The 22,485-nt window shown below is 34.4% G+C and overlaps 2 protein-coding genes across 5 annotated transcripts; one reads left to right on the plus strand and one right to left on the minus strand.

Annotated features, from left to right (window-relative positions):
• The first annotated feature begins 1,206 nt into the window (after nt 1-1,206).
• Nucleotides 1,207-7,006, plus strand: LOC105143220 (uncharacterized). Of its 3 annotated transcripts, XM_011051373.2 has the most exons (8): nt 1,218-2,152; nt 2,399-2,511; nt 2,633-2,851; nt 2,941-3,359; nt 3,547-3,705; nt 3,802-4,267; nt 4,351-4,585; nt 4,688-7,006. In XM_011051373.2, exons 1-8 carry the CDS (start codon nt 2,062-2,064, stop codon nt 4,891-4,893), a joined length of 1,908 nt encoding a protein of 635 aa, XP_011049675.1. In that variant the 5' UTR covers nt 1,218-2,061; the 3' UTR covers nt 4,894-7,006. The 3 variants fall into 3 exon arrangements, with proteins under 3 accessions (XP_087267726.1, XP_011049675.1, XP_011049670.1); XM_087411600.1 differs by having other exon boundaries at nt 1,207-2,152; nt 3,547-4,267; nt 4,351-4,601; XM_011051368.2 differs by having other exon boundaries at nt 1,219-2,152; nt 3,547-4,267.
• On the minus strand, nt 5,012-22,132 carry LOC105143221 (Monocarboxylate transporter 14). 2 transcript variants are annotated; one of them, XM_011051377.2, is made up of 8 exons: nt 21,379-22,132; nt 10,201-11,740; nt 9,915-10,078; nt 9,560-9,707; nt 9,196-9,462; nt 8,867-9,088; nt 8,432-8,797; nt 5,012-5,176 (listed from the first exon to the last, which is right to left on the minus strand). In XM_011051377.2, the coding sequence occupies exons 2-8, from the start codon at nt 11,545-11,547 to the stop codon at nt 5,171-5,173; spliced, it is 2,520 nt and encodes an 839-aa protein (XP_011049679.1). In that variant the 5' UTR covers nt 11,548-11,740; nt 21,379-22,132; the 3' UTR covers nt 5,012-5,170. The 2 variants fall into 2 exon arrangements, with proteins under 2 accessions (XP_011049679.1, XP_011049678.1); XM_011051376.2 differs by having other exon boundaries at nt 5,012-8,797.
• Nucleotides 22,133-22,485: the final 353 nt, after the last annotated feature.

Below are 22,485 nucleotides of genomic sequence, written 5' to 3' on the forward strand. Positions count from 1 at the left end.
AAATACAAAATAAAAATAATAATAAAAATTAAATGTGAACAAAAATATCTAGTCTACGCGAGTGAGATGCACGCATGCGGAAAACTAGAAAAACCTCAGAGAAGCACATATTAACTTTGATTATACATGCAGGAAGACGAAACTAATGCAGGATTAACAGAAGTATACAGATACTTCTAAGATTTTGTAAGCAAATGCGCGTAATCTCTGCCTAAAGACATTAATGGAGCTCGAAGAGCACACATCCTGCGGAAAACTATTCCATAGATTTGCCACAGTAGAACGAAAAGATCTTTTATAATACTAACTATAGAAATCAAAGCCTTAAACGGTTTAGCTGGATCTTAAATGCTTGTATGGTTCTTGTATGAATTTATATCTATATCTATATAGTTCTTAGAAACGCGCGCCGAAATGATTTTTCGGTCTTAAAACGCTAACGCTAGCTCCACTAAACTACCGCAATAATATCAATTAAAAGTCGAGTTAAAATTGCGACTAGCAATTCAACAAATTTTTTATGCTTATTCGCATCTTCGAAACGATCTTAATAATGTTGAATGACATATTAAAATCTGTAAATAATTAATTCTTATTGCGAAAAATATTACCTCGGCCGGGAAAAGATCTTTTATAATATTCAGTGCGACACTGCAGCAGAATCAACAAATTACCAGGCGCTCTAGTCCGTCTGCTCGACACCTCAGCACGGTAAGTGAAATTGGAGAGAAGAAGCCTAGGCTGCCCAGTCATCAAGATTCTGTACAGCAGACAACAAACGAAGTACTGCCTCCTGACATTTACCCTTAACCAGCCTGCATGTCTGTAATAGGGTGAAATGTAGTCGTCCCATCTCACCCCATAGACATATCTAAGACATGCATTTATCCTCCCCAGCCTGATGTCTTGTTCCACCGTCATATCTGTAAAGAGGGGGGGGAGGAGGGAGAGAGAGAGAGAGAGAGAGAGAAAGCGCTCACGGATCCGTTTCCCAACAGTTGAATCTGTTGATTTCGACTTCAAAAATTATTTGAAATCGAATTGATTTCGATATCAAAAATTGCTCGAAATTGAGCTGATTTTGATGTCGAAATTTTCTCGAGACCGAACTCGTTTGAATCTTGAAATGATGTTGGATTTCTACCTCTTTTCAATGATAATTTCGATTATTTCTTACTGGGAATAGACGTAATATCTTTTCGTTTTGCAAATGACCTAAAAAAAAGCCATCTTTTGAATATATGTAGCGTATCTGGATATTATTAATAATAAATAGAAAATTAACAATATAAGTCGATTAAAAGTCGATTAAAAGGATATAAAAAGATGGCTTTCAGATTTTCGGAAATAGTCGACCTCAAGTCGGCTTACAGTCGACATTCAAAATCAACAAAAAGCCATCCTAAAATAATCGACTAAATGTCGACTTTAAGTTGACTAAAAAAAAGTCGATTAGTCGCCAAACTGTGTGGAGACGTCTAGTTCAAGACGTTTCTTTTAAATGTCTTTCAAACATGCATGTTCTCTGAGTATGATACCCTTGGATTGCTCTCAATAATAATTTGCAGACGCAAAATTATAACGCTTCAACGTTACATTAGCGCAACTATTTATTTATAAATGCAAACTATTTGCGCAATTAATTAGAGTTCGTCCGTGAACAATTTCGTCGTAAAAGGTTTACAACTATAAAGACTTATTATATCTCGAACCCTTGCTCTTTCCACAATGACTGATTGTTAATTGTGACTGTCACTCGTGGTCACTCGGCATTGATAACTCTCGCAGACTTCCGACGAGACCTTTCGACGAGTTCGACGGTGAGAGGTGAGTATCACGAAGGAATAGTATCTTGCTTGGCTTTCTTTTTGCCAGAGGTCGTGAAAGGTCAGATCCGATGTATAATCGTTCGCGCCGCATCCCGGAGATGCATGCATATGAGACTTCGGATGCCGTGAATTAAAATGCGCCGAGTTATAGCACCAGCAGTAAGATATCGGAAACTAAGAGAGCCAGAGTGATCTTGTTCATTATAATAAGCGAAAATCGTATCGCAAGATCATGTTCGGTATCGTTATTTCTCCGATAAATTTCGGCTTCAGCTTTGTATTGATGACTTTTTTAGTTCCGCTTCTTTTTATCGCGTACGTAGGTAATTATTTTTCTTTCAAATGTACGTTCGAACTCTTCTTATTGTAATTATCCGCGCGCGCGCATTACTATATCTATATTATATCTAATGCGAGTAATTTTAGAGCTAAAATTCTATTCTCCTACGCTATAAATATCGTTCTCTCTCTCTCTCTCTCTCTCTCTCTTTCTCTCTCTCTCTCTCTCTTTCTCTCTCTTCTAACATGAGCTATATTATTGTGATACGTGTGTATTTGGCATTTTTAAGTAATGACGTGGACAAGAAAATGTTGGATATGCTTTGTGAAATGGAAACATCCGACTTACGTCGTTATGGAGGAGAAGAGTATTCGCAGCATCTTGGACCAAGGACGCAATCCCGTAAGTATATACCTATATATATATAATATCGATGAATTTTGATTGGGCCAATTTTAATCGATCGCTATATATATTGACTGTGTGTGACTGTTTATCTATCGTCACCACGATACATGCATAGGGCATATGTACCCTTCTCGTACAAGGACGTTCGATCGTAAAGGACGTGAGAAATCACTTGACGCATCTGACTTCGACGAGAAAATTCCTTAAATCGGCTCTCTTTACGCGATGGGGCGTATACGTATGGAAAGAACTCGATTATTTTTCCGTGGACCATCATTTCGCAAATTCACCGTACTCTTTCCGAGGTCGTCCTATCACCGAGAACAATATACAGGTCGTTCTTTCATTCAATTATTATATTACTTTATACTTGGCATAGAGCAGAGCTAGCTGTGACATATAGGCAATTCTTTTGTGTCATAGGATTACATAAGCGACGTTACATCCAAGTTTCTTCCAAAGAAATTACCGCCTTGGCAAGTGCACGTAGTCAACTTGTTCGTGCGAGGAGAGGAACGTCAGATATGCCTCGTGCGAGCCCATCACTTGCTCCTGCGGCAGGAGCATCTAACTTTGGCGGATTTTTTGCCGTTGAAATATTCGACGGACAATTGGACTTGTCAAGAGAGCGATTCGCCCTTCACGAATCTGTATGTCCAACCCTCCGCTCTACCGCGACTCCGACAAATGTTCCGAGAGAGCTTCAGCAACTACTGGAATGATTTTCTTTACAACAACGATCCTATAGAGCAGCCGGGGATTCTAAAGAAGCGTATAGGAGTGTTTCAGTGTGTCAAGATCGCGACGATAGTGTTTGTTTGCACTCTGAAGGAATTGGCCAGGTATTCGATTGCCCGCGACATGATATCGTAAGCTCGAGTTGCCTCTCGTTCCAGAGGATTAACAATAAGTATAATATATAGATCGCTGTTGCTAGCCTTTATTCGAATATTCAAAAGGATTAAGTACTTTATCGCGATAATATTATATTTTCTTATATTTAACTTTATTGTTTTGTAATTTTTTTAGACAGTGCCGAAAGTCGGAAGGATTGAAATTTTTGGAGCTTCTGTCGATTGTCCGGCGAGAATCGAGCAAGAGGAATTTCAATTCTCAAATGATATATGACTCCATTGCGAAATCTTTCCATCCGCTCGATATTCTCTACACGTGCATTGCTCTGTCCTGGTACATCATGATTACATCGTTTTTAAAGACGCCTCTCTTGCTCGTTCGAGAATTGCGAGCTTTACAGTCACTTTACAGTCGTAATAAACATTGCAGTTACCCTGCAGATACCTTGATGTACACACTGTCGTGTTACCTTCCCCTGACACTTCAAGCAATTCGGGAGACGATGTCCATTAGTTGGATAGCCGTGACTGCACCCAAAATCATAATCGAGGAGATATTTTTGAAGAATCCGCGATCGAATCAACTGCAGACCATCTCACCGTGTGGTAGGAAAGTAGTGGCTTGGTCGGAAAAGGTGGACGTCGAGCTCGTACGAAAAATGGCTAATATGACTGGCGCGACGGAGATGGAGATTCTTTTAACGGCTACCGTGGACGCTCTGAAAGAATACTTTAAGCACTTGGCCGTCAACGTTCCGGATGATGTATTCGCGACAGTCAAATATGTGAGTCAGCGAGCAGTGTTTCTTCGAAATCACGAGGCTAGAGGTATCCTCTGTATCGCGTTACCAATCAGGACGCCATTGTTCCACGACAACCTCATTGAAATATTGCAGGTATTGCATAATGCTTACTCGACTTGACCGCGAAAAGATAGTTACAATTATTAGATCTCTCCAACGCGTCGCGTTTCCTCAAGGTTATTCAGCGAAACGTGCAGAATGCCAGGTCTCGGCAAAGCGCAATTTACGCTATCACGGCAGCGGAAACATCCTACGAATTAATTTCCTCCTGCGTCCCGTCCATCGTTTTGAAATTACTTTTAAATCAACTGTCGAAAAGATACTCTCTATGTTTAACGCATGTTGATGGAGATTTACCTGTGGAGGGCATAGATGGAGCGGTTTACTGGCGACCACCGCAAGGAAATTGCAGTACATATACATATATGTTATTAATATTTAGTATTTTGCGCGATATCTGCTTTTCTTTTATCATGTCGTGTTTGTTTATCAAAACTTGTATTATGCTTTTAGACATGTCTATGACTCTGCACAGGCATGGGGACAGCGTACGCCTCGGTATAATGGGAGACGCTTTGATCAGCCCTCGACATTTTATCATTGCGAGAGCATTCCCTAAAAGCTTACGAAATCTCGCTAGCGTTCTAGGCGTTCCGAGAGCATCTATCCGAAGTCCAAGTCCTAATCCACTCAATCCGACTACGTCTCCAGGTTACTGACATAATGAGATAGCTGATGAGATCGATGATTCAGATTTATCACAAAAGGGAAAAAGGTTGGACATTTTCCTTCCTTATTCAATTTCATATACTACGTGCAAGAGATATACATAAAATATACCTATACATATTTTTTATTTTTTGTTTTGTAAAATATGTAATCAAGTTCGAAACAGTGATACCATCATATTCATAACTGGACCATTTCTTAAGTAATAATTCGATCCCCATTCAAGGATCTTTACATTTATGATTTATCCGTTCTTTGGGCAGATTTTTAACACTGAAATTTAAAGTTATATATTGGTATTATAGATGAAATCTAACGTTCATTTACATATTTATATGTACCATCACAACAAAATATTTACATCGCCATGCAATAATATAATTGAACAAATAATTAAACTAAATAAATAAATAGTTCAACGATTTATGACAGAATTCTTTCTGTGAAATTACACACAAATTTGTATCTTAGATACTCACACTTTCTAACAAAAATATTTATATATATATATATATATATATATATATATATAAAATTATTTAATTGACTACTTATCTAATCTTTGGCTCAATGATACTAATAACAAAGATTCTATCAACAAAAAACTCACATTACATATACATTTATGCGGCAAGAATGATAACTCGTAGCACAGTTGAATCACATGTCAAAATATTAAACTTGTATCGCTTATTATTTACGAAATTCATTGTACAAACATCGCTGTTTTATTTTTGCATGTATTAGGGGTTTGCATTAAAAGCCGCTGTTTTTTCTTTATATTTGAGCACTTATTTCAATAACAAAATATATGAATACCTCAATCAAAGTATTTTCCCTCGGAAGCTATGACTTTTTGCCACTTTTCAGGCAGAAGTTGAATTCCACGACGAAAGAATAGTCTGTCTTTTGAGTCAATCCATTCAGCAACCCAATTTTCGACTTCGCTATAATTATGGAAGTGTGTATCTTCTAGAGCATGTTGCATCGATCGGAACAGATGATAATCGCTTGGTGCTAAGTCCGGAGAATACGCTGGGTGCGGGAGAACCTCCCATTCGAGATCTATCAGTGTTTGTTTTACGGCTATAGCAACATGCGGCCGAGCGTTATCATGGAGTAAAATCATCTTTCGACGATTTGATGCAATTGATGGTCGTTTTTGCATCAAATTATCATTCAAACGTTCCAATTGTTGTTGATAACGCTCGGTGGTGATTGTTTCGTTCGGTTTAAGCAGCTCATAATACACGACACCTTCCATATCCCACCAAATAGAGCATTGCTTTGTGACCGTGGATATTTCGCTTTGGATTTCGATATTGATGGTTGGCCAGGATCAACCCATGATTCTTTGCGTTTTGGGTTGTTGAAAAAGATCCATTTTTCATCGCCGGTCACGATACGCCACAAGAAACTCTTCTTGTTATGCTTTGCAAGCAAAGAAATTGAGATGTTTAAACGGTTGGCAATGGCATTTTCGGTCAATTCATGTGGCTGTCATTTTCCTTCTTTCTGAATCTTTCTCATAGCTTGTAAACGTCGAAAAATAGTTGATTTATCGACTTTCAGTTTGTTGAGACAATTCTTTGAGTGTTTGAGCTGGATTTTCTTCCAATAGAGCTTGCAGTTGTTCATCTTCGAATTTTATCGGTTGACCTGTTCGTTGTTTGTCATGAACGTCACAATCACCACTTTTGAATCGTCGAAACCAGTCTCTACATACTGTTTCCGATGGAGCAGATCACCATAAATTTCCGCAAGCAATCGATGAGTTTCAGCTGCACTTTTTTTCAAATCAAAATAGTGTAAAAGTACACATCGGAAAAACAACTTATCACGTTCCATTTTAATTCAGTTATAGAAAAACACATATGTAAACAAGGATGACGTCTGTTGACTGAATTTTAGTAGGAAATGTTCACATTTAAAAATGATATAAGTAGCAGATGTCTCTGACCATAGCATACGCAGTTACTGCCATCTAAACGTGAACAGTGGCTTTTAATGCAAACCCCTAATAATAATGTAAATGTTGATTGTGTAAACGTATTTAAACATTTCAAGTTAAATCAAATAAAAGTATATTTCTTTATGTCCGAATCTCTTTTGTTATTTATGAGATTTCTTTTTTGTTACAAAGTACATATATTATTTTTAATTAGACTTTTTAATTAGACTTTTTTTTGTTTCATAACAAAAAATTCGACAATCTAATTGTTAAAATTAAATCTATAATATGTATGTACACAATTATGCAAATTGCGCATTTTAAGTAGAAAGATAAATATGTATCTTTGTATCTTTTTTTTTATGCGCGAATGTAGGAGTTACGAAATTATTATAGTTTAAACAAACATGTAACAATTATAATATTATGTAAGTAGAATTTATTAATAACACGAGTAAGTTAAGTACGAGAGAAAAGTACGTGCAAATAAACTCTCGCTGCTAATAGGCAATTTAAAATTGTTCATTATACATATATACATATATATGTATATAATATTATATACAGGGTGTTTCTCATATAGTGTTCAAAACTGCTACAGCGACTTTAACACATGAAAAAAAGTTGAAAATATCTGATAAATATATACTGATTTCGAATGGTTTCAGAATTATAGGATATTGAAGAAAATATGAATCGTAGTAAGTGTTGTTTAATGTTATTCCATTTGATAGTTTATAAAAAATGTTAAAAAATTCCTCTTGGACACACTTTCTACGAATTAATAAATTGTTTCGGACTTGATGACAAATAGAGTTTCGCGGATGATATTGGCAACGTTAAGTATCAATTACTATAATTATTCTGCATTTTGAATCTTATTCTAGTAGACTAGATTTTTCATGCGTCCCCAAAGAAAAAAAATCCAGTAGTGTGAGGTCGAGACTTTTCACTGGCCTCTTTCAATCCAATGAGGATCATGGAGAAACGTTTGCACAAGAAGTCATCTTTAACGTGTATTTGCTTTCATTTCATTTCAGGAACAAATGAAAGATTTAGTTTATCAGAAAAAGATTCAGGATTCAAAACAAAAAATATAATAGAATAACGAACGTTAAACATTTACTACGATTCATGTTTTCTTATTTCAATATCTTGTAACTCCGAAATTGTTTGGAATCGGACATATATATGTTTATTAGGACATATGTTTATCATTTTGACTTGTTTTCATATGCTGAAGCCGCTGTAACAATTTTAGCACTGTACGCAGAGACCCTGTATATCACACACATGTATAATATATACTTATGTATATGCCATAATCGCACTACTCGTTTGTCGATATAAAACGCAATGAGATTCTTTCGATTGACACATTAGATTAATTACAATTTTATTTTGAATTAAACGTTCATTAATTTTGATCTATCTGATGCTAGAGTGCGCGATTTATGAACGTAATAAAAGTATATTTTTGTTCTCTATGCCAAATAATCATCGCCATTCGTTCGTTCCATCTCGATTGGTCCACTACCGAAAATCTTACGATTTCTTGTATACGGTATAATACCTACCAAGATTCCAGAGACAATGATCCAACTACCAGCCATTAGGAAAGAAAGTTCCCAAGAATCGGTCACATCAAAGAACCATCCAGCCAACGGAGGTCCCAAAAGATTACCGATTCCTTGACACAATAAGCTAAGACCGTAAGCAGTAGTGAATCTTTCTAAAGGAATCAATTCTACTAATATAACGGGCGTGAAACTAAAATTACTGGCAAAGAAAAGACCGAAAGCTGCCGAGCTTATCGATAGAAATACGTAATGTTGAATGAACACAGATAGCGATATAATGGCTGCTCCACAGGCTATCAGGCACCAAGCATATGTCTTGCTGACATTCATCCAAGATTGATCGCCAGCCCAGCCTAGACCAATCTAAAAAAAAAAAGCAATAGTAACGGAAATGAAGGAATAAAATATTGTTAAAGTAAAATTTGATATTACCATTCCGATGGTATTGGTTATACCGATGATGCTGAGAAGATTAGCGGCATCGGACTTGACGTAACCGTTTCTAATCATATGCTCCGCCAGATAAAAATACGGTACGATGAACCATGTGAATAACAATATCGTCGACAATGACATTAACAGGAAATGCAATTCGAAAAACATGGAGAAATCCAACATACTTTTTAATAAGTCTATCAGTTCGGCGTACCACTTCTGCCAAAAGTGAAATTGCCAGGAAATGAAGAAAGAAAATCGATAAAAACACATCTCACATCTCTTGCAAATTTCTCCTTTCCAATAGAAAAGATCTATAAAAATACCTGTTCGTTCTCTTTTGCCAATGTGGTCATACTATTTCTATAGATGTCAGGACAACTGCTCGCTCTAAGCTTGTATTTGTGCAGATTTAAAGCAGCACCGCGATACATAACGGAATTTCTGTGCACTCTGATATCCTTGAAATAATGAGTGTTGGTGCTGAATTGTCGTCTGAGCCAAGGTAAGGAGTCTGTCCTGATGACATTATTGGACTGTGGCTCGACATAGCGTCGAGTGGACACGGATTTCTTTTTTTCAATGGGTGCGACCTAGCAAGAAAATAAAGTTATGTGATGCGTCGCGTCGTGTCGCTTCACGTTATGGTAAATTATACAGAATCCATAATGTTAATCATTTGTTAATTACCGTATGTATCATTTCCTTTTCTAGCAAAGGATTAGTTTCCTCGATTTTTTTCCTGGATATTTTTCTGACGAGTTTCGTCGGGGCGTGAACGGAGGTTGAATCTTTTTTTTGTTCAACGATTGCTTTCGATTCCGTTGCTCGTTTAAGCCTTTGTAGAATAAAATAAATATTAAATATCACAGCCTATTGTAATATTCGATGTATTCGACGAAAATGTCACACGGCAAGCATACGCGTGATCGTAAGAAGAAGATATGAAAATTTGGTTCTCATGCAATAAAAACTTTTCGTTAAAACCCGCATTGTATTATATATATATATGAGACTACGTGTATTAAATGCATAGTAAATTAACCTCATTGACATAGTGATGCCGCTTCTATTACAAATCTCTCCCGTCGAGTCTTGCAGCTGCTTATCGGACAAACTTCTACACAACAAGAGACTAGGGTAATTCTCCAGAATGACAGTGTACAGCCTAGAATTGGATAGCAATAACTCCAATACTTCCAAAGGCACCTAGAATCTCACATTTAAATTGATTTATTTATTGGAAACTGACAAATTGAGCAAGAGAGTTGCCGCTTTATCGCATCCTTGCAACATTTGCAACATTTCCTTCCCCTTCATCGCAGTCTCACCTTTTCGCTTCGCTTTACAAAAGTTGGTAAATTAACTACACTTGTCGTCTGCCTCTTCGCTCCATCGACCGCTTTAGTACTGGTACTTAGATTTTGTAAAAAATATTCAGGTGCGTGGTCACTTTTAAAGAGCTTTTTTAGTTCCTCGACGCCTGGAAATTCGTCCGACGAACTTACGTTCAAGCGGCCGTACGACTTCTTCGACAGAGCAGCTTGGTCCTGTTTGCGTTGCTCCAGAATCCACCATTCCGGATCTCTCATAACGGTACCCGCGACGATCATATTGAAGAAAGTACCGGCTAGGAGCAAACAAGTGCCTCGCCAGCCGTACTCCTTGATCAAATACGTTGTTATAGGAGCGTAGACAAACGTACCAATTCCGGTGCCGCATGCCCCGAGACCTACAGCTAGGGTTCGTTTCTTGTCGAACCAAAAGGCGATGCTTACAACCGCGGTGACGTAGCACAAACCGAGACCGAGACCCGCGATCACGCCGAAAGTTAAGTACATTATTTCGATGGTATTGCTAAAGATACTCAGGATGAAGCCCAGCCCTGATATCAGACCGCCAACGATGGTCATGTTCCTGCATCCATAACGATCGACAAGGGCAGACATGATCGGTCCGGACAGAAGAGGTACAGCCATGAAGAGCGACCCGATCCAGGCGGTCTTGGATTTTGAGGCGCCAAATTCATGAAGAAACTCGATGTAAAGCAAGCCGAAGCTGAAGGAGATACCATCAGCTATCATGGAGATAATTAGAGAGGCTAAAACGACTACCCAGCCCCAACCGCCGTCAGGCACTTTCGGTTTCTTACGTTTTGTCTCCCTCGCCATAAAACTCGACGAATACTCTCGCTCTGAGATGCTTAAGGAATCGATGGAATCCTTGACTTGCTTTTGATTTCTTCTATTTGTATCGGCGTATCTTTCGAGATCAACGGGTGTCTCCTGAATTTTGTCCCAAGCATCGCTCCGTTTCATCGGCTTGGTGACTGTCTCGATCGGCTCAAGCGACTCGATTGCGTCAATCGATTTCTCCATTATATCGTTTGCATCCAAATTGATTTCACGTATATTACACGTACTTTTCGAGGGTAAGCTGGTCTCATCGAAATCGACGCTTTGCTGGAGGAAACTCGAATAAATTGTAGGACTTCCGTTTTGCCAACCAACCAACGGAGCTCTATGTGGCTGATGGCGATTGCTCTGGCTCCTTTTCACGTACGCATCTTCCTTTCTGACGCTCGTAGAACAATTTTGATCATTGTTGTTATCGTGCCTGCAGCCGTTCTCGCATTCCGTTTCAATTCCTCGCAGGATAGTATCGTTCCTGCTAATCATGGTTTCTCTAAATGTAGGTAATGGCCGAATGAATCCAACGACGTCGCCAGCCTTTCAACCCTTGGAACTCAGTCGGAAGACTTGAGCCACTTTGTCTTCCGGTTACCATAAGGACCCTTGGGACAATCTTGAACGCTTCACGGAAGGTCGACCGCGCCGAATTCAGCATGCACGCACTGTCGAGTCGCTCGTTCTGTGAAAACAATTTTGTCACTTTTATTGACGTTAATAACACTCGATGAAAATCTTAGGATCATCACGCCTAACATGTAGGGAGAAAGTATTTTCTAAATTGACTACGCGTATAATAACAGCAGCTAAGCCGTAGTGACATCATCGTATCAGAATAATAATTCACAATGATATTTCAGTTTACCAACACTTTGATAGATTCAATCTATTGAGTTCATTACAATAATATTCAAGTTAATGTCCACGGAATTCTTACCGGAATAAACATATAGATTAGCGTTCAATATTTTTATAAATTTTATTTCTAAATTTAATTTAGATATATATCTCCTATGTTCTTAATAATGTAATACGTAATGTAATACGTTTTCTATAACGTACGTATGTATACATTTTTATTTCGTCTTTTTTCAATTAAAGATTTAATAACATGCTATTAAAATATGGAATTTTAATTAAAATTCATACGAAATCTGATTCTTTGAGGCATTTTACAATTTTTACGGAATCTGAAATCAACTTGCGACTCAAATAATTTACCATTTTTATAGAAACCGTTAAACAATTAAATGACCTGTGTATGTGCAACAAACACAGGTCATTTAATTGTTCCACAACGTTGTAAAACAAATGATAATATACAATAGATCAAAGCGCGAAATTCAATCTTGAACGCTTCGATGCTGTGAAATAATTGTCCAACATATTTTCATGTACAAAACGATCATCAATCAGAAATATTCGGGCGATTGAGAGCAATAATAGCGCAGAAGTCGGTGAGTTTGATCTTCATAATAATATATTTTAATTCTTACATACAATATCGATCGAACGTTTCAGTTCCATTCGAGCCTTATCTTCAGTGATAAAGTAATTACATATGATGTTGTTCGTTGTACAACATGTGATATATTAAATCAAAGAGTGCAGAAAATGGACACAAAAAACAACAAAAAACTCTGAGACAATCAAATAAAAATAAAAATATTAAAATAAATAAAGAAAAAAACGTCATGGTTTATCATTCTTATCATTTGTTTATGAAAAGTATAAGATCATCACTAAAAATCTTGATATCAGGTTATCTTTCTTAATAGCCTTAATAAATTTGATGGGATTATTAAGGCTCAAAAGGATTCATTCTTGAACATGATTCAAAGAAAAATATAATGTACAAGATAAATTGTAAAAATTGCAACGCATTCTACGTAGGACTGGAAGGAAGTTGAATACTAGAATTAAGAAATACCGTAATGATATTAATAAAAAAACTGGAAATCTGTCATCTCGGAACACAGATTATAATTTGAACATGAATTTCTTTTTGATAAGCAAAATATAAGATAATGAAAAATATTTGGGAAAAAGATTAGTGCCAGAAATGCTCAATATCAAGTTACAGAAAGACTAGGATTAAGAAACACCATAATGAGATTAACAAAAAAACTAGAAATCTGTCAGTTTTCTCGGAATACAGATTATAATTTGAACATAAATTTGATTTTGATAAGAAAAAAATAAGATAATGAAAGATATTTGGAGAAAAGATTAGTGCCGGAAATGCTCAATATCAAGCTACAAGATAATGATTTAAATACACAAAATGACACTGCATTTTTACATCATGATTATTTAAGTATTCTTAAGAAGTTTTGAAATCACAGTTTTATTAATAAGGTTTTCACGAAAGAATAGAGTATGTTGACTTCAATTTTAATTTCTTGACAAATTAATTGGTGACTTGTCAAAAACACAGTACGTCATTATAATTTTTTAATCTATGACTTTTGAATATGTACATAATATAATATATGTATATAATATAGACTATGCATGACTATCTTTATAATGTATTAGGTGCGCAACTAAGTTTCCGCTGTTTGTCAACAGATGGCTCCAGCAGTAAGTGCTGGTCGATTCTGACATAACCTAAACATCATGAACCAAGCTTAGACATATGGTAAACAAACCGCTTTGAAACATTAGTGATTTTGTTTTTACGTCATATTCTTTTGGTTGTGTGAAAATGTCTGATTTTGTGCCAAATAATCGTCATATGCGGGAAGTATTAATTTTCTTCTTTCATTCGAAGAAAACGGCGGCTGAAGCGCATAGAGAGCTCCAAAAAGTTTACGGAGATGCTGCTCTAAGTGAAACAATGTGCCGAGATTGGTTCCGTCGCTTCAAACGGTGATTTCGATGTTGACGACCGTCCGCGTGAAGGAAGGCCAAAAACCTTCGAAGACGCTGAATTGGAGGCATTGCTCGATGAGGATCCGTGCCAAACGCAAGAAGAGCTTGCTTCAGTATTAGGAGTTACCCGCCAAGCCATTTCCAAGCCATTTTTTCACAATAAAGTTGCATTTTCATCAAAATAACAGCGAGAACTTAGTTGCGCACCTAATATATTCATGACTCAAGTATCTTAAATGTTTATTTTATTCTATGACTTTTTTTCACACTCGACATAATGTTTTCAATGCTCATTTTTGAACGAACATTATTTAATATCGAAGTCCATAACGATATCTTGCTTAATTCACGTTCTGATCATATTATTATAATTCTTTGCAGTCAAGAAGTGCAGTAAATTTTTTCGCTTTCTTCTCCACCACTGTCTTGTGCTAATTCTTTTTCATCTTATAGCGATCATTTAGCCGTATAGCTTTCTGACAGTTACGCTCTTAAATTTGGAATTTGAGAGACTCTACTTGCTGCACTCTTTGATTTAATATATCACGTGATGTACCAACAACATCACATGTAATTACTTCATCGCTGAAGATGGCTCGAATGGAACTGAAATGTTCGATCGATATTGTATGTAAGAATTGAAATATATTATTGTGAAGATCAAACGCACCAACTTTTGCGCTATTGTTGTTTTCAATCGCCCTGATATTCCTGATGATTGTTTTATTATCTAGAGAGCTCATTTTGTTAATTGATTTATTTCATGTACAAGCTTATAGGTGTTTTAGATAAATGTTTATCGTCAAAATGTTTAGACGTCTTACGAAGTATTTAAACCAAAAACATATATAGATCATTGTCATGTAATGACTTTTCTGTAAAACGTAGGGTGTTCCCAAACTTATGAAGAGTACTGTATATGTGTATTATTTGAATGGTTTACAGCCAAGTTGGAAGCTACGAAAAAATAAATTATCGGTAACGTGTGTTTGTAAATCGTTTTTATCTTTATCCCTATTCCTACCGACATATAAAAGATTCTCTCAAGTTACGACATCTCTATATATATACTTGCCATAGAATTAGATTATCCCAAAATATATAAATATATAAATATACAAGTAAAAATAATTCTATATGTTCTATCTGTTTTAATTATATGAGTTGCCACGCAACTTGTTTCTTTTTAGAAAGATGAGAAGCAAGATAAGTCAATTACACGGTTCAGCACTTTTTTGGGATCTGAATAAATGAAATGTTTTTCAATCGATTTTTGTTTGTTGAAAACATTGAATTCAGCCGTGGAATTGGCTTAAAACATCAGATTTCCGAGAAAATTGAGATTAAATGTGCTAAAATTAGCATCTCTGGCCATATATACCACTTTTTGCGGTGAAAGTAAATATTTTTTTTTTCAATTCCGTTTACGCTACTTTAAAGTATTATCTTTTATTTATAAAATAAATTTATATTTATTACAATATGATTTTTTCAAATGCATAATTAGCATATTATAATCATTAAATTGAATAGATAATATTATTATTACTATTTATAAATGTATAAAATGTAAGTACATTGAATTATAATGGTAAGAAATAAACAATTTCATAAAATAGTTAGAGTTCTAATGTGCATGACTACGTCTTTGTCCAGTAACAATATTTGAAAACATAATTATGGAATCCCTGACAGTATATATATCATAATAATTGTACCGTGATAAATATAAATTTATTTTATAGAAGATGGCATTTTAAAATGGCGCAAATGAAATGGAAAAAAAATTTATTTAGCCAAAAAAAAATAATAAATGGTCAAAAATATCTAATCTTAATTTTCTCGGAAATGACGTGTTAGGCCAATTCTGCGACCAGATTCGTTTTCAGTGAACAAAAATCCATCAGAAAACACTTCATTTATTCAGATCTTAAAAAAAGTTTATTTTTGTATAATTGTATTATTTGTCTCTTTTTTAAATTTTCAATACTATTATATATGTCTTTATAAAGTTGAAAAATTCTAAAAAATTTTGCCGTTAGTTTGTTTATTATGCTCAATTTATACGTATCTGTATATTCTAGAGAAAGAAAAAAGACATTTACATGCATCGTAAGCTAAAACGTTCTAAAATTTTCAACAGTAAACGATTTTATTATTAGAAGTCTCTCACAAACAGTAGTCTAATAATACTTTGATATTGCACAACTATCGACTTGCGACGTAAGCTGAAAGAAAACTTTTTGGCAATTGCCAGTGATATGTATTTATAAATCTGTTTTAATGAAATGTTAGATGAATTTTTACCTTAAATATTACTAAAACATTACATTGTTAAAATTTTCTCATAATTTTGTTTTTAAGAAATTATCGATATACATCCTTGGTGAAAATTTTTCTCAGAATTTTTCATATAATTTTTTAAAATTTTTATAATAGTATTTTTCAGAATTTATAATTTTATAACTTTCTCACATTTTTTATACGAATTGGAACATTTCTCAGAAAATCTATATCTTTTCTTAGAATTTTTCATATATGTTAATTATGAAATATCGTAAGATTTTTAAGATTTTTTTATAAATATAATTTCTGATGAAATGTTATTCTGATGAAATCTAAAAAATTTTTAAATATTTAAAAAAAATTTTTTTTAAAAATTATGGGATGAGAAATTTCAAAATATTTCAGAATTTACTTGTATGAGAAGTTCTAAGAGAAAATGTAAACTTGTCGAATAGTTTTGAGTGTTTCTGGAAAATGTTCCAATTCGTATAAAAATCATGAGAAAAATTTTCACCAGAGATAAACATAAATTAAGTCGTTAGTCTTAATCAAAACAAAAAATGTCATACTTCTTATGCATGTGTGCTACATAAAATCTTCTTTTTAATGAAAAATGTAAGAAATGTAAGAATAAGTGTGACACTTGATATTAGATCTACTTCTTCGATTATCTTAACTCCCGATTATCTTGTTAATCGGGAACATTCGAGGACAGAAGGTTAATCGGGGACAAAGATATTGTTACAAAATTAAGTTTTGTTACATGGAAAATAGACATCTCGACGCATGTGTAATTGAATATTTGACATGGATCTACAGAAATACATACAAACGAAACACAAATTTACTTCTTTATTCAAAATGTTTGAATAATTATTAAGATTTATAATCTCTCTCTCTCTCTCTCTCTCTCTCTCTCTCTCTCTCTCTCTCTCTCAATACGTCATACAAATTTAATGCGCAAACATTTGAAAAAAGAATTATGTATCTTACTGTCGTTTATGGATTTTATAATATACTCTTATCGCTACGTACGTATTGTATCGAAAACAGGCAGGTAATCTAATAATAGTCGTTAACCTAGCACATGAATTAGAGTTCGATCGAAACCGAAAACGAAATATTCGGTTATTATTCAATTTCAGCCGAAAACGAAATCAAAACCGAAACTTAGATAAGTCTTATTAAAAGAGAAAGAGAGAGAGAAAGAGAGAGAGAGAGAGAGAAAGAGAGAAAAACTAACGAAATCATATTTTTTCGGCCGAAGTTGAAAACGACATTTTTGGATTAATTCTACAGAGACCGTATGATTTTTAGAAATCATGGTAAAGTTATGTACTCTTTAAAAAACAAGATTTTATTAAACAAAGAAAAAAGAGGGCAAGGAGCCAAAAATTATTATATAAAATAAAACATGATAATATAGAATGTAAAAAAAAATAATAAAAGAAACAGAAATGTTTTAAGTTAAAAATTTAATATAGAAAGCAAGCAGACGTTTCGATCGAATCATTTTCAATGTTAAAAACATACATAATTACAGTCGAAAAAAACAAAAACCTAATAAATTATCTATTTCGCTCAGACGCTGGTAACATCAAAAAGGAATATCAATGTACAACAGTTATAATGTATAACGGAAAAAGAACGTACGCATAATAAAAGCTACTTGCAATCAATCATTAAAATAATGTCTTATAATGTCAATTTTAGTAAACCGAATGAATGTCCTTTGATTAAAAGTGAACGGAGAACGCAAATATGAGTCTGATCCTGTAGAAAAATACAATACATATAAGTGAAATTATAGCGCAAAATAACAATTAATAATATGACTGAATATAAATTATAATATAACGGAATTATAACGCTAGATAATAATAGAAAAAAAAGAAGAAGAAAGAAAAAAACTATTAAAGACTAGCATACAAAACAATGTAATATATGAGATGATACATAGCAAAATTAATGTACGTTAAGGTTGCAAAAAGTATATCTACATATTAATTGAACTTTATAATTATTATAAAAATTACTATAAAATAGTAACAGCTAAAAATAATATGCATGATATCTTTAATATAACATATCTTAAGTCAAAAAATAAAAAGAGTTTCGGGTACAAATAGTACGTTAAAATTAAAGACAAAAGAAATAAAATAAAATCTGGTCTCCTCGGTTCTGAGACATAATGGAATCACATTTGACATTCAGAGAAGGAAGAAAAAAGATAGTAGGAAAGAGGGATAGAAATGTAGATGAAAATGTGGAAGGAATAATAAAGACTAGAAGAAATTAAGAAGGAGAGAGAGATTGAATAATAGATAGATAGGATTCAGCAAAGATTCTGTGTCGTTTTGTCTAGCCTTGATTTTGTCTTTTTATGTGTACATTTCAGATATCAATCTCTTATTATATGAAGATTCACTGTCTAATATCTTCACTTCATTCCATCTGAATTTGTGATTGAGATTTATACAGTGGTGAGAAATGACCGATGGAGAACCCGTTTTTTTTTGTTGATATCTGAAATATGTTCACGTATCCTCGTACTCAATTTTCTTTTGGTTTGGTCAACATAACTAGTCTCGCAATCATCACATAAGATCTTATAGACCACATTTTGATTAGAAAGCAATTCTAACTTGTCCTTTCCTCTCTTTATAAAACTTTTTAAAGTGCTGATAATGGAAAATGCTAATTACAGTGAAACATATTGGATATAGATGAGAAACTTTCGGAGTGAGATTTTATGAAAATATCTAATTATAATAATATAGCATCCTCCTTTTAAAGAAATCAAATCACAGTTATTATTAGGATCACATCAAAGTTTATACTCAAATTGTCTTAAGCTTAATCAATAAGTTAATAATTAAAATTGAACAGTTGCTTTTGGAACGTTCACTGGCGCGTTGCAATTTATATAATTTCGGTTTATCAATCGAAATTTTTTCTTAATTTCGGCTGAAGTTGAAATCAAACCGAAACTCTGATTTTTTACCAAAATTGAAATTTCGATCGAACTCTAACGCGCATGTATATAAGAATAGTTGATAAATTATTAAAAAACGAATATTTCTGATATCATCACATACCAGATTGTTTGCTTTACATTCATTTCTTATATAACAATAAGTAAAAACAAGCAAAAAAGGTTCGAAAATAAGTAATTAGAATCATACAAGAATCGCCAGAGGGGTGTGATCACCATGGAGACCGACTGGTCGATTTCTCTGCGTGAAAATGTCTGCCTCTACTAAAATATAGAGACAATTAAATTTCCGATAAACCTGATTTTGCAAAAATATTAGAAAAATTGAAGGGTGCCCAGAAATTTGAAAACAATTTATATGAAATATTACATATTAAATTCTCGTGTGATTGCGAATAAGCAGTTCTCAAAAAAATAAGGTTTCTAGAACAGCTAGATAATATTGTATAATATTGAAAAATTAACATCTGTAATTTGTTGCTCAAAAAGAAATTGTGTGCAATCTTTCTGACTATTATATATAGTATTTTCGGCAAATTCTCGTAAAGCTTAGAGAGAAAATATTCTTCTCATTTGCTGTAATTCGCAACATTATTTATTCCGAATATGTATACATTGAGTTATCGATTAAACATTATTCTAAGTATTTTGATTCGATATGCTGGAACATTGTCTATGAATTTAACATCGATGATTATGCATACTTAATCAGGATTATATTGCAGATCAATACATCTTGCGGAATGTAAACACTCAAAACGATAAAATCTTATCATTAGTTTAATTTTATCGACTATCTCTTTTCTTTAAATATTCAAAATGCACTTTTCAGTAAACTTGTTTACAATGCTACAAATAAAAGAAAAACAAAAGAAATACAAGGAAAATACAAAGTGAAGAAAAAAAAAGAGAACAGAAGCGAAAAAGGCGACATCATAAAAATATCCTATAGTTTAAACTTTCGCGATAATAATCAAATGTCTTTATAAGAGGAGGAACTTATGTAAATTAATAATAAGTTATACAGTGTAAATAATAAATAATAGCGAATATTCCTTTACTTTTGTTTAGAAAAAAATATTATAGCGTATCTAATTTCAAAATTGAATTATATAACTACAAGTCATTAAAGTGAACAAAATATAATTGAAAAATAATTTGATAAAAATCTGCAAATAAAATAATTGCTAATGTTAATAATTTGGGAGAATCCAACTCGCGTTTAAGTGTTTTCTTATCTTATTGTTTAGGATAGTTCATAATACACTTTATATTCAATCTGTATCGCGTTGTATTGTGACATTAAAAAATTTGAAAATATTCGAGGGAACAAAATAAATGTAGTACTCGTATCTATCGATAATTACATTTATTATGTAAAGTTACATCGATGTAAATAAACAAATTTATTTAATCGATAAGTGATTTTAACTTATTGAAAATTTAGAACTTCCGGTAAATCATACATTCGTACGGAATATAGTGACAAGTGGCAAAGTATACATTTTGGACGATAAGTGAGACAAATTATTTAACTCTTAATACATATTTTTGGATCATTCGTGTCCTTCGCATTTCTTTTTTTCGATTTATATATATACAATAATATTATATACAACAATTGTATATAACAATTTATTATAAATATAAAAACTTTACACGTATACTTTCTACAGATGTCAAAATATACGTAAAATTGCTTAATAATTTTTATATACTTCATACTTGTAAAAGTGATAAAAATTAATCCAGGACACAAAACACCCCTCGTGTGTAGTAAGGAGTGCCAAAAACTAAGAAGTATATAATAATATTCTTTCTAAATATGTACTGCAGTTTAAAATACAAAGGCATATTCTCGTACAAAGAGCATTGACAAAATAAAAAATTTGTAACAGCTGTAAGAAATATTAATAAGGACACATGATTATTGACGATAGTATCTATTATTAAGAGTAAAAGAAAATATACAAGGTTTTCAGGTCACATCTTGTTATCTCGTATTCGATACATGCTGTTAGAAGGCAATCGATGAATTTGTATGCTTCAAATGCTAAAAAAGGGACTAAAAGAAAAGAGGAATGAGAAAAGCGAAAAAAAAGAATTAGCATGCTGTTTCTAGCAAAATGTTATAAAAATTGCACGTCGCGTCACGTTAAGCTTACCAACAACGAGCTCGCGCAGATTGTTATAGCTGAAGACTTTGAGTAGCCTAACACGATTCTCGTTGGAAAAACCGTTTTGTGCCTTTTTATCGCAATGACGATTTCGTGCATTCGCTCGCGGCGCGTTTCACGACGACGCGTATGACGCGATATAACGCGACTGTCTTGGTTGAGAATACCCAATACACTGCAGTTCAGGAGCTTCGAAATCCATGTCATAAGGAAGGTTCTCGCCACCGCACCTGACCTGAACGGAGCACGCGTGTCGACCTCATCTCGTCGTCGTGCTTCGGCTTGCCTCGCCTCACCTCGCCACGCCTCGCCTCGCCTCGCCTCGCCTCTCTTCGCCTCGCCTCGCCTCTCTTCGCCTCGCCTCGCCTCGCCTCGCCTCACCGCGCCTCACCTCACCTCACCTCGCCTCGCCTCGCCTCTCCTCACCTCACCTCGTCTCGCCTAGCTTCTCCTCACCTCACCTCGCCTCACTTCGCCTCACCTCACCTCCCCTCGCCTCGCCTCTCGCCTCGCTTCGTTCGCCTCGCCTCGCCTCGCCTCTCGCCAGTTCTCGCTTCGCAAGCTTCGTTTCGTTTCGTCTCGCTTCTTTAAGTCAAATTTTGTCAAGCATGGGCTCTGGCTTCGAATGTCTCGCTAGATGAGCTTGATCACTTCTCGCCGCTCCTCACGTCTCTCGGCTATCGTCAGTCTTGCCTCGCTGTGCCATGTTTTATCCCACCATCGTATTACGTTTTGCCTTGACTCGCTTTTCACGACTACTTATTTCCCAATGTCAAAAACGATGTCGATGCGCGATAAATTGATAAAGCACGCGAGGCCAATAGTTTATAGATATCAGCTGTTATGTACTATGATTATGTACTATTAACTATAATATACCGTAATATCCCACTGTAACAATCATATTTTTAATTCTGTATTACTATATATATAAATGCTACATATAAATAGAGAATTTTGTTTTAATAATATTGAGTCTTGTAATATTTAATAATAAATTAATTTTGAGGTGATGCTCGCGTGGCATTTATATACATTTCTTTGCCGGATTACAATATCAGTCGTTTTGATCTTATCAGTATTAATTATGGTTAA

This window comes from Acromyrmex echinatior, chromosome 12 (assembly GCF_024713525.1).
Source record: "Acromyrmex echinatior isolate Ae372 chromosome 12, ASM2471352v2, whole genome shotgun sequence".
Lineage (NCBI taxonomy): Eukaryota > Metazoa > Arthropoda > Insecta > Hymenoptera > Formicidae > Acromyrmex > Acromyrmex echinatior.

Excerpts from the sequence above, each read along its gene's own strand:
- LOC105143220 (XM_011051368.2), top strand. The coding sequence starts at position 2,062 with ATGTTCGGTATCGTTATTTCTCCGATAAATTTCGGCTTCAGCTTTGTA. Across the intron at positions 4,268-4,350 it reads ACCTCATTGAAATATTGCAG|GTTATTCAGCGAAACGTGCA; the intron begins GTATTGCATAAT and ends CGTTTCCTCAAG. Across the intron at positions 4,586-4,687 it reads ACCACCGCAAGGAAATTGCA|ACATGTCTATGACTCTGCAC; the intron begins GTACATATACAT and ends TTATGCTTTTAG.
- LOC105143221 (XM_011051376.2), bottom strand. The coding sequence starts at position 11,547 with ATGATTAGCAGGAACGATACTATCCTGCGAGGAATTGAAACGGAATGC. Across the intron at positions 9,708-9,914 it reads GGCATCACTATGTCAATGAG|GCTTAAACGAGCAACGGAAT; the intron begins GTTAATTTACTA and ends TATTCTACAAAG. Across the intron at positions 9,463-9,559 it reads AAAAGGAAATGATACATACG|GTCGCACCCATTGAAAAAAA; the intron begins GTAATTAACAAA and ends TTTTCTTGCTAG.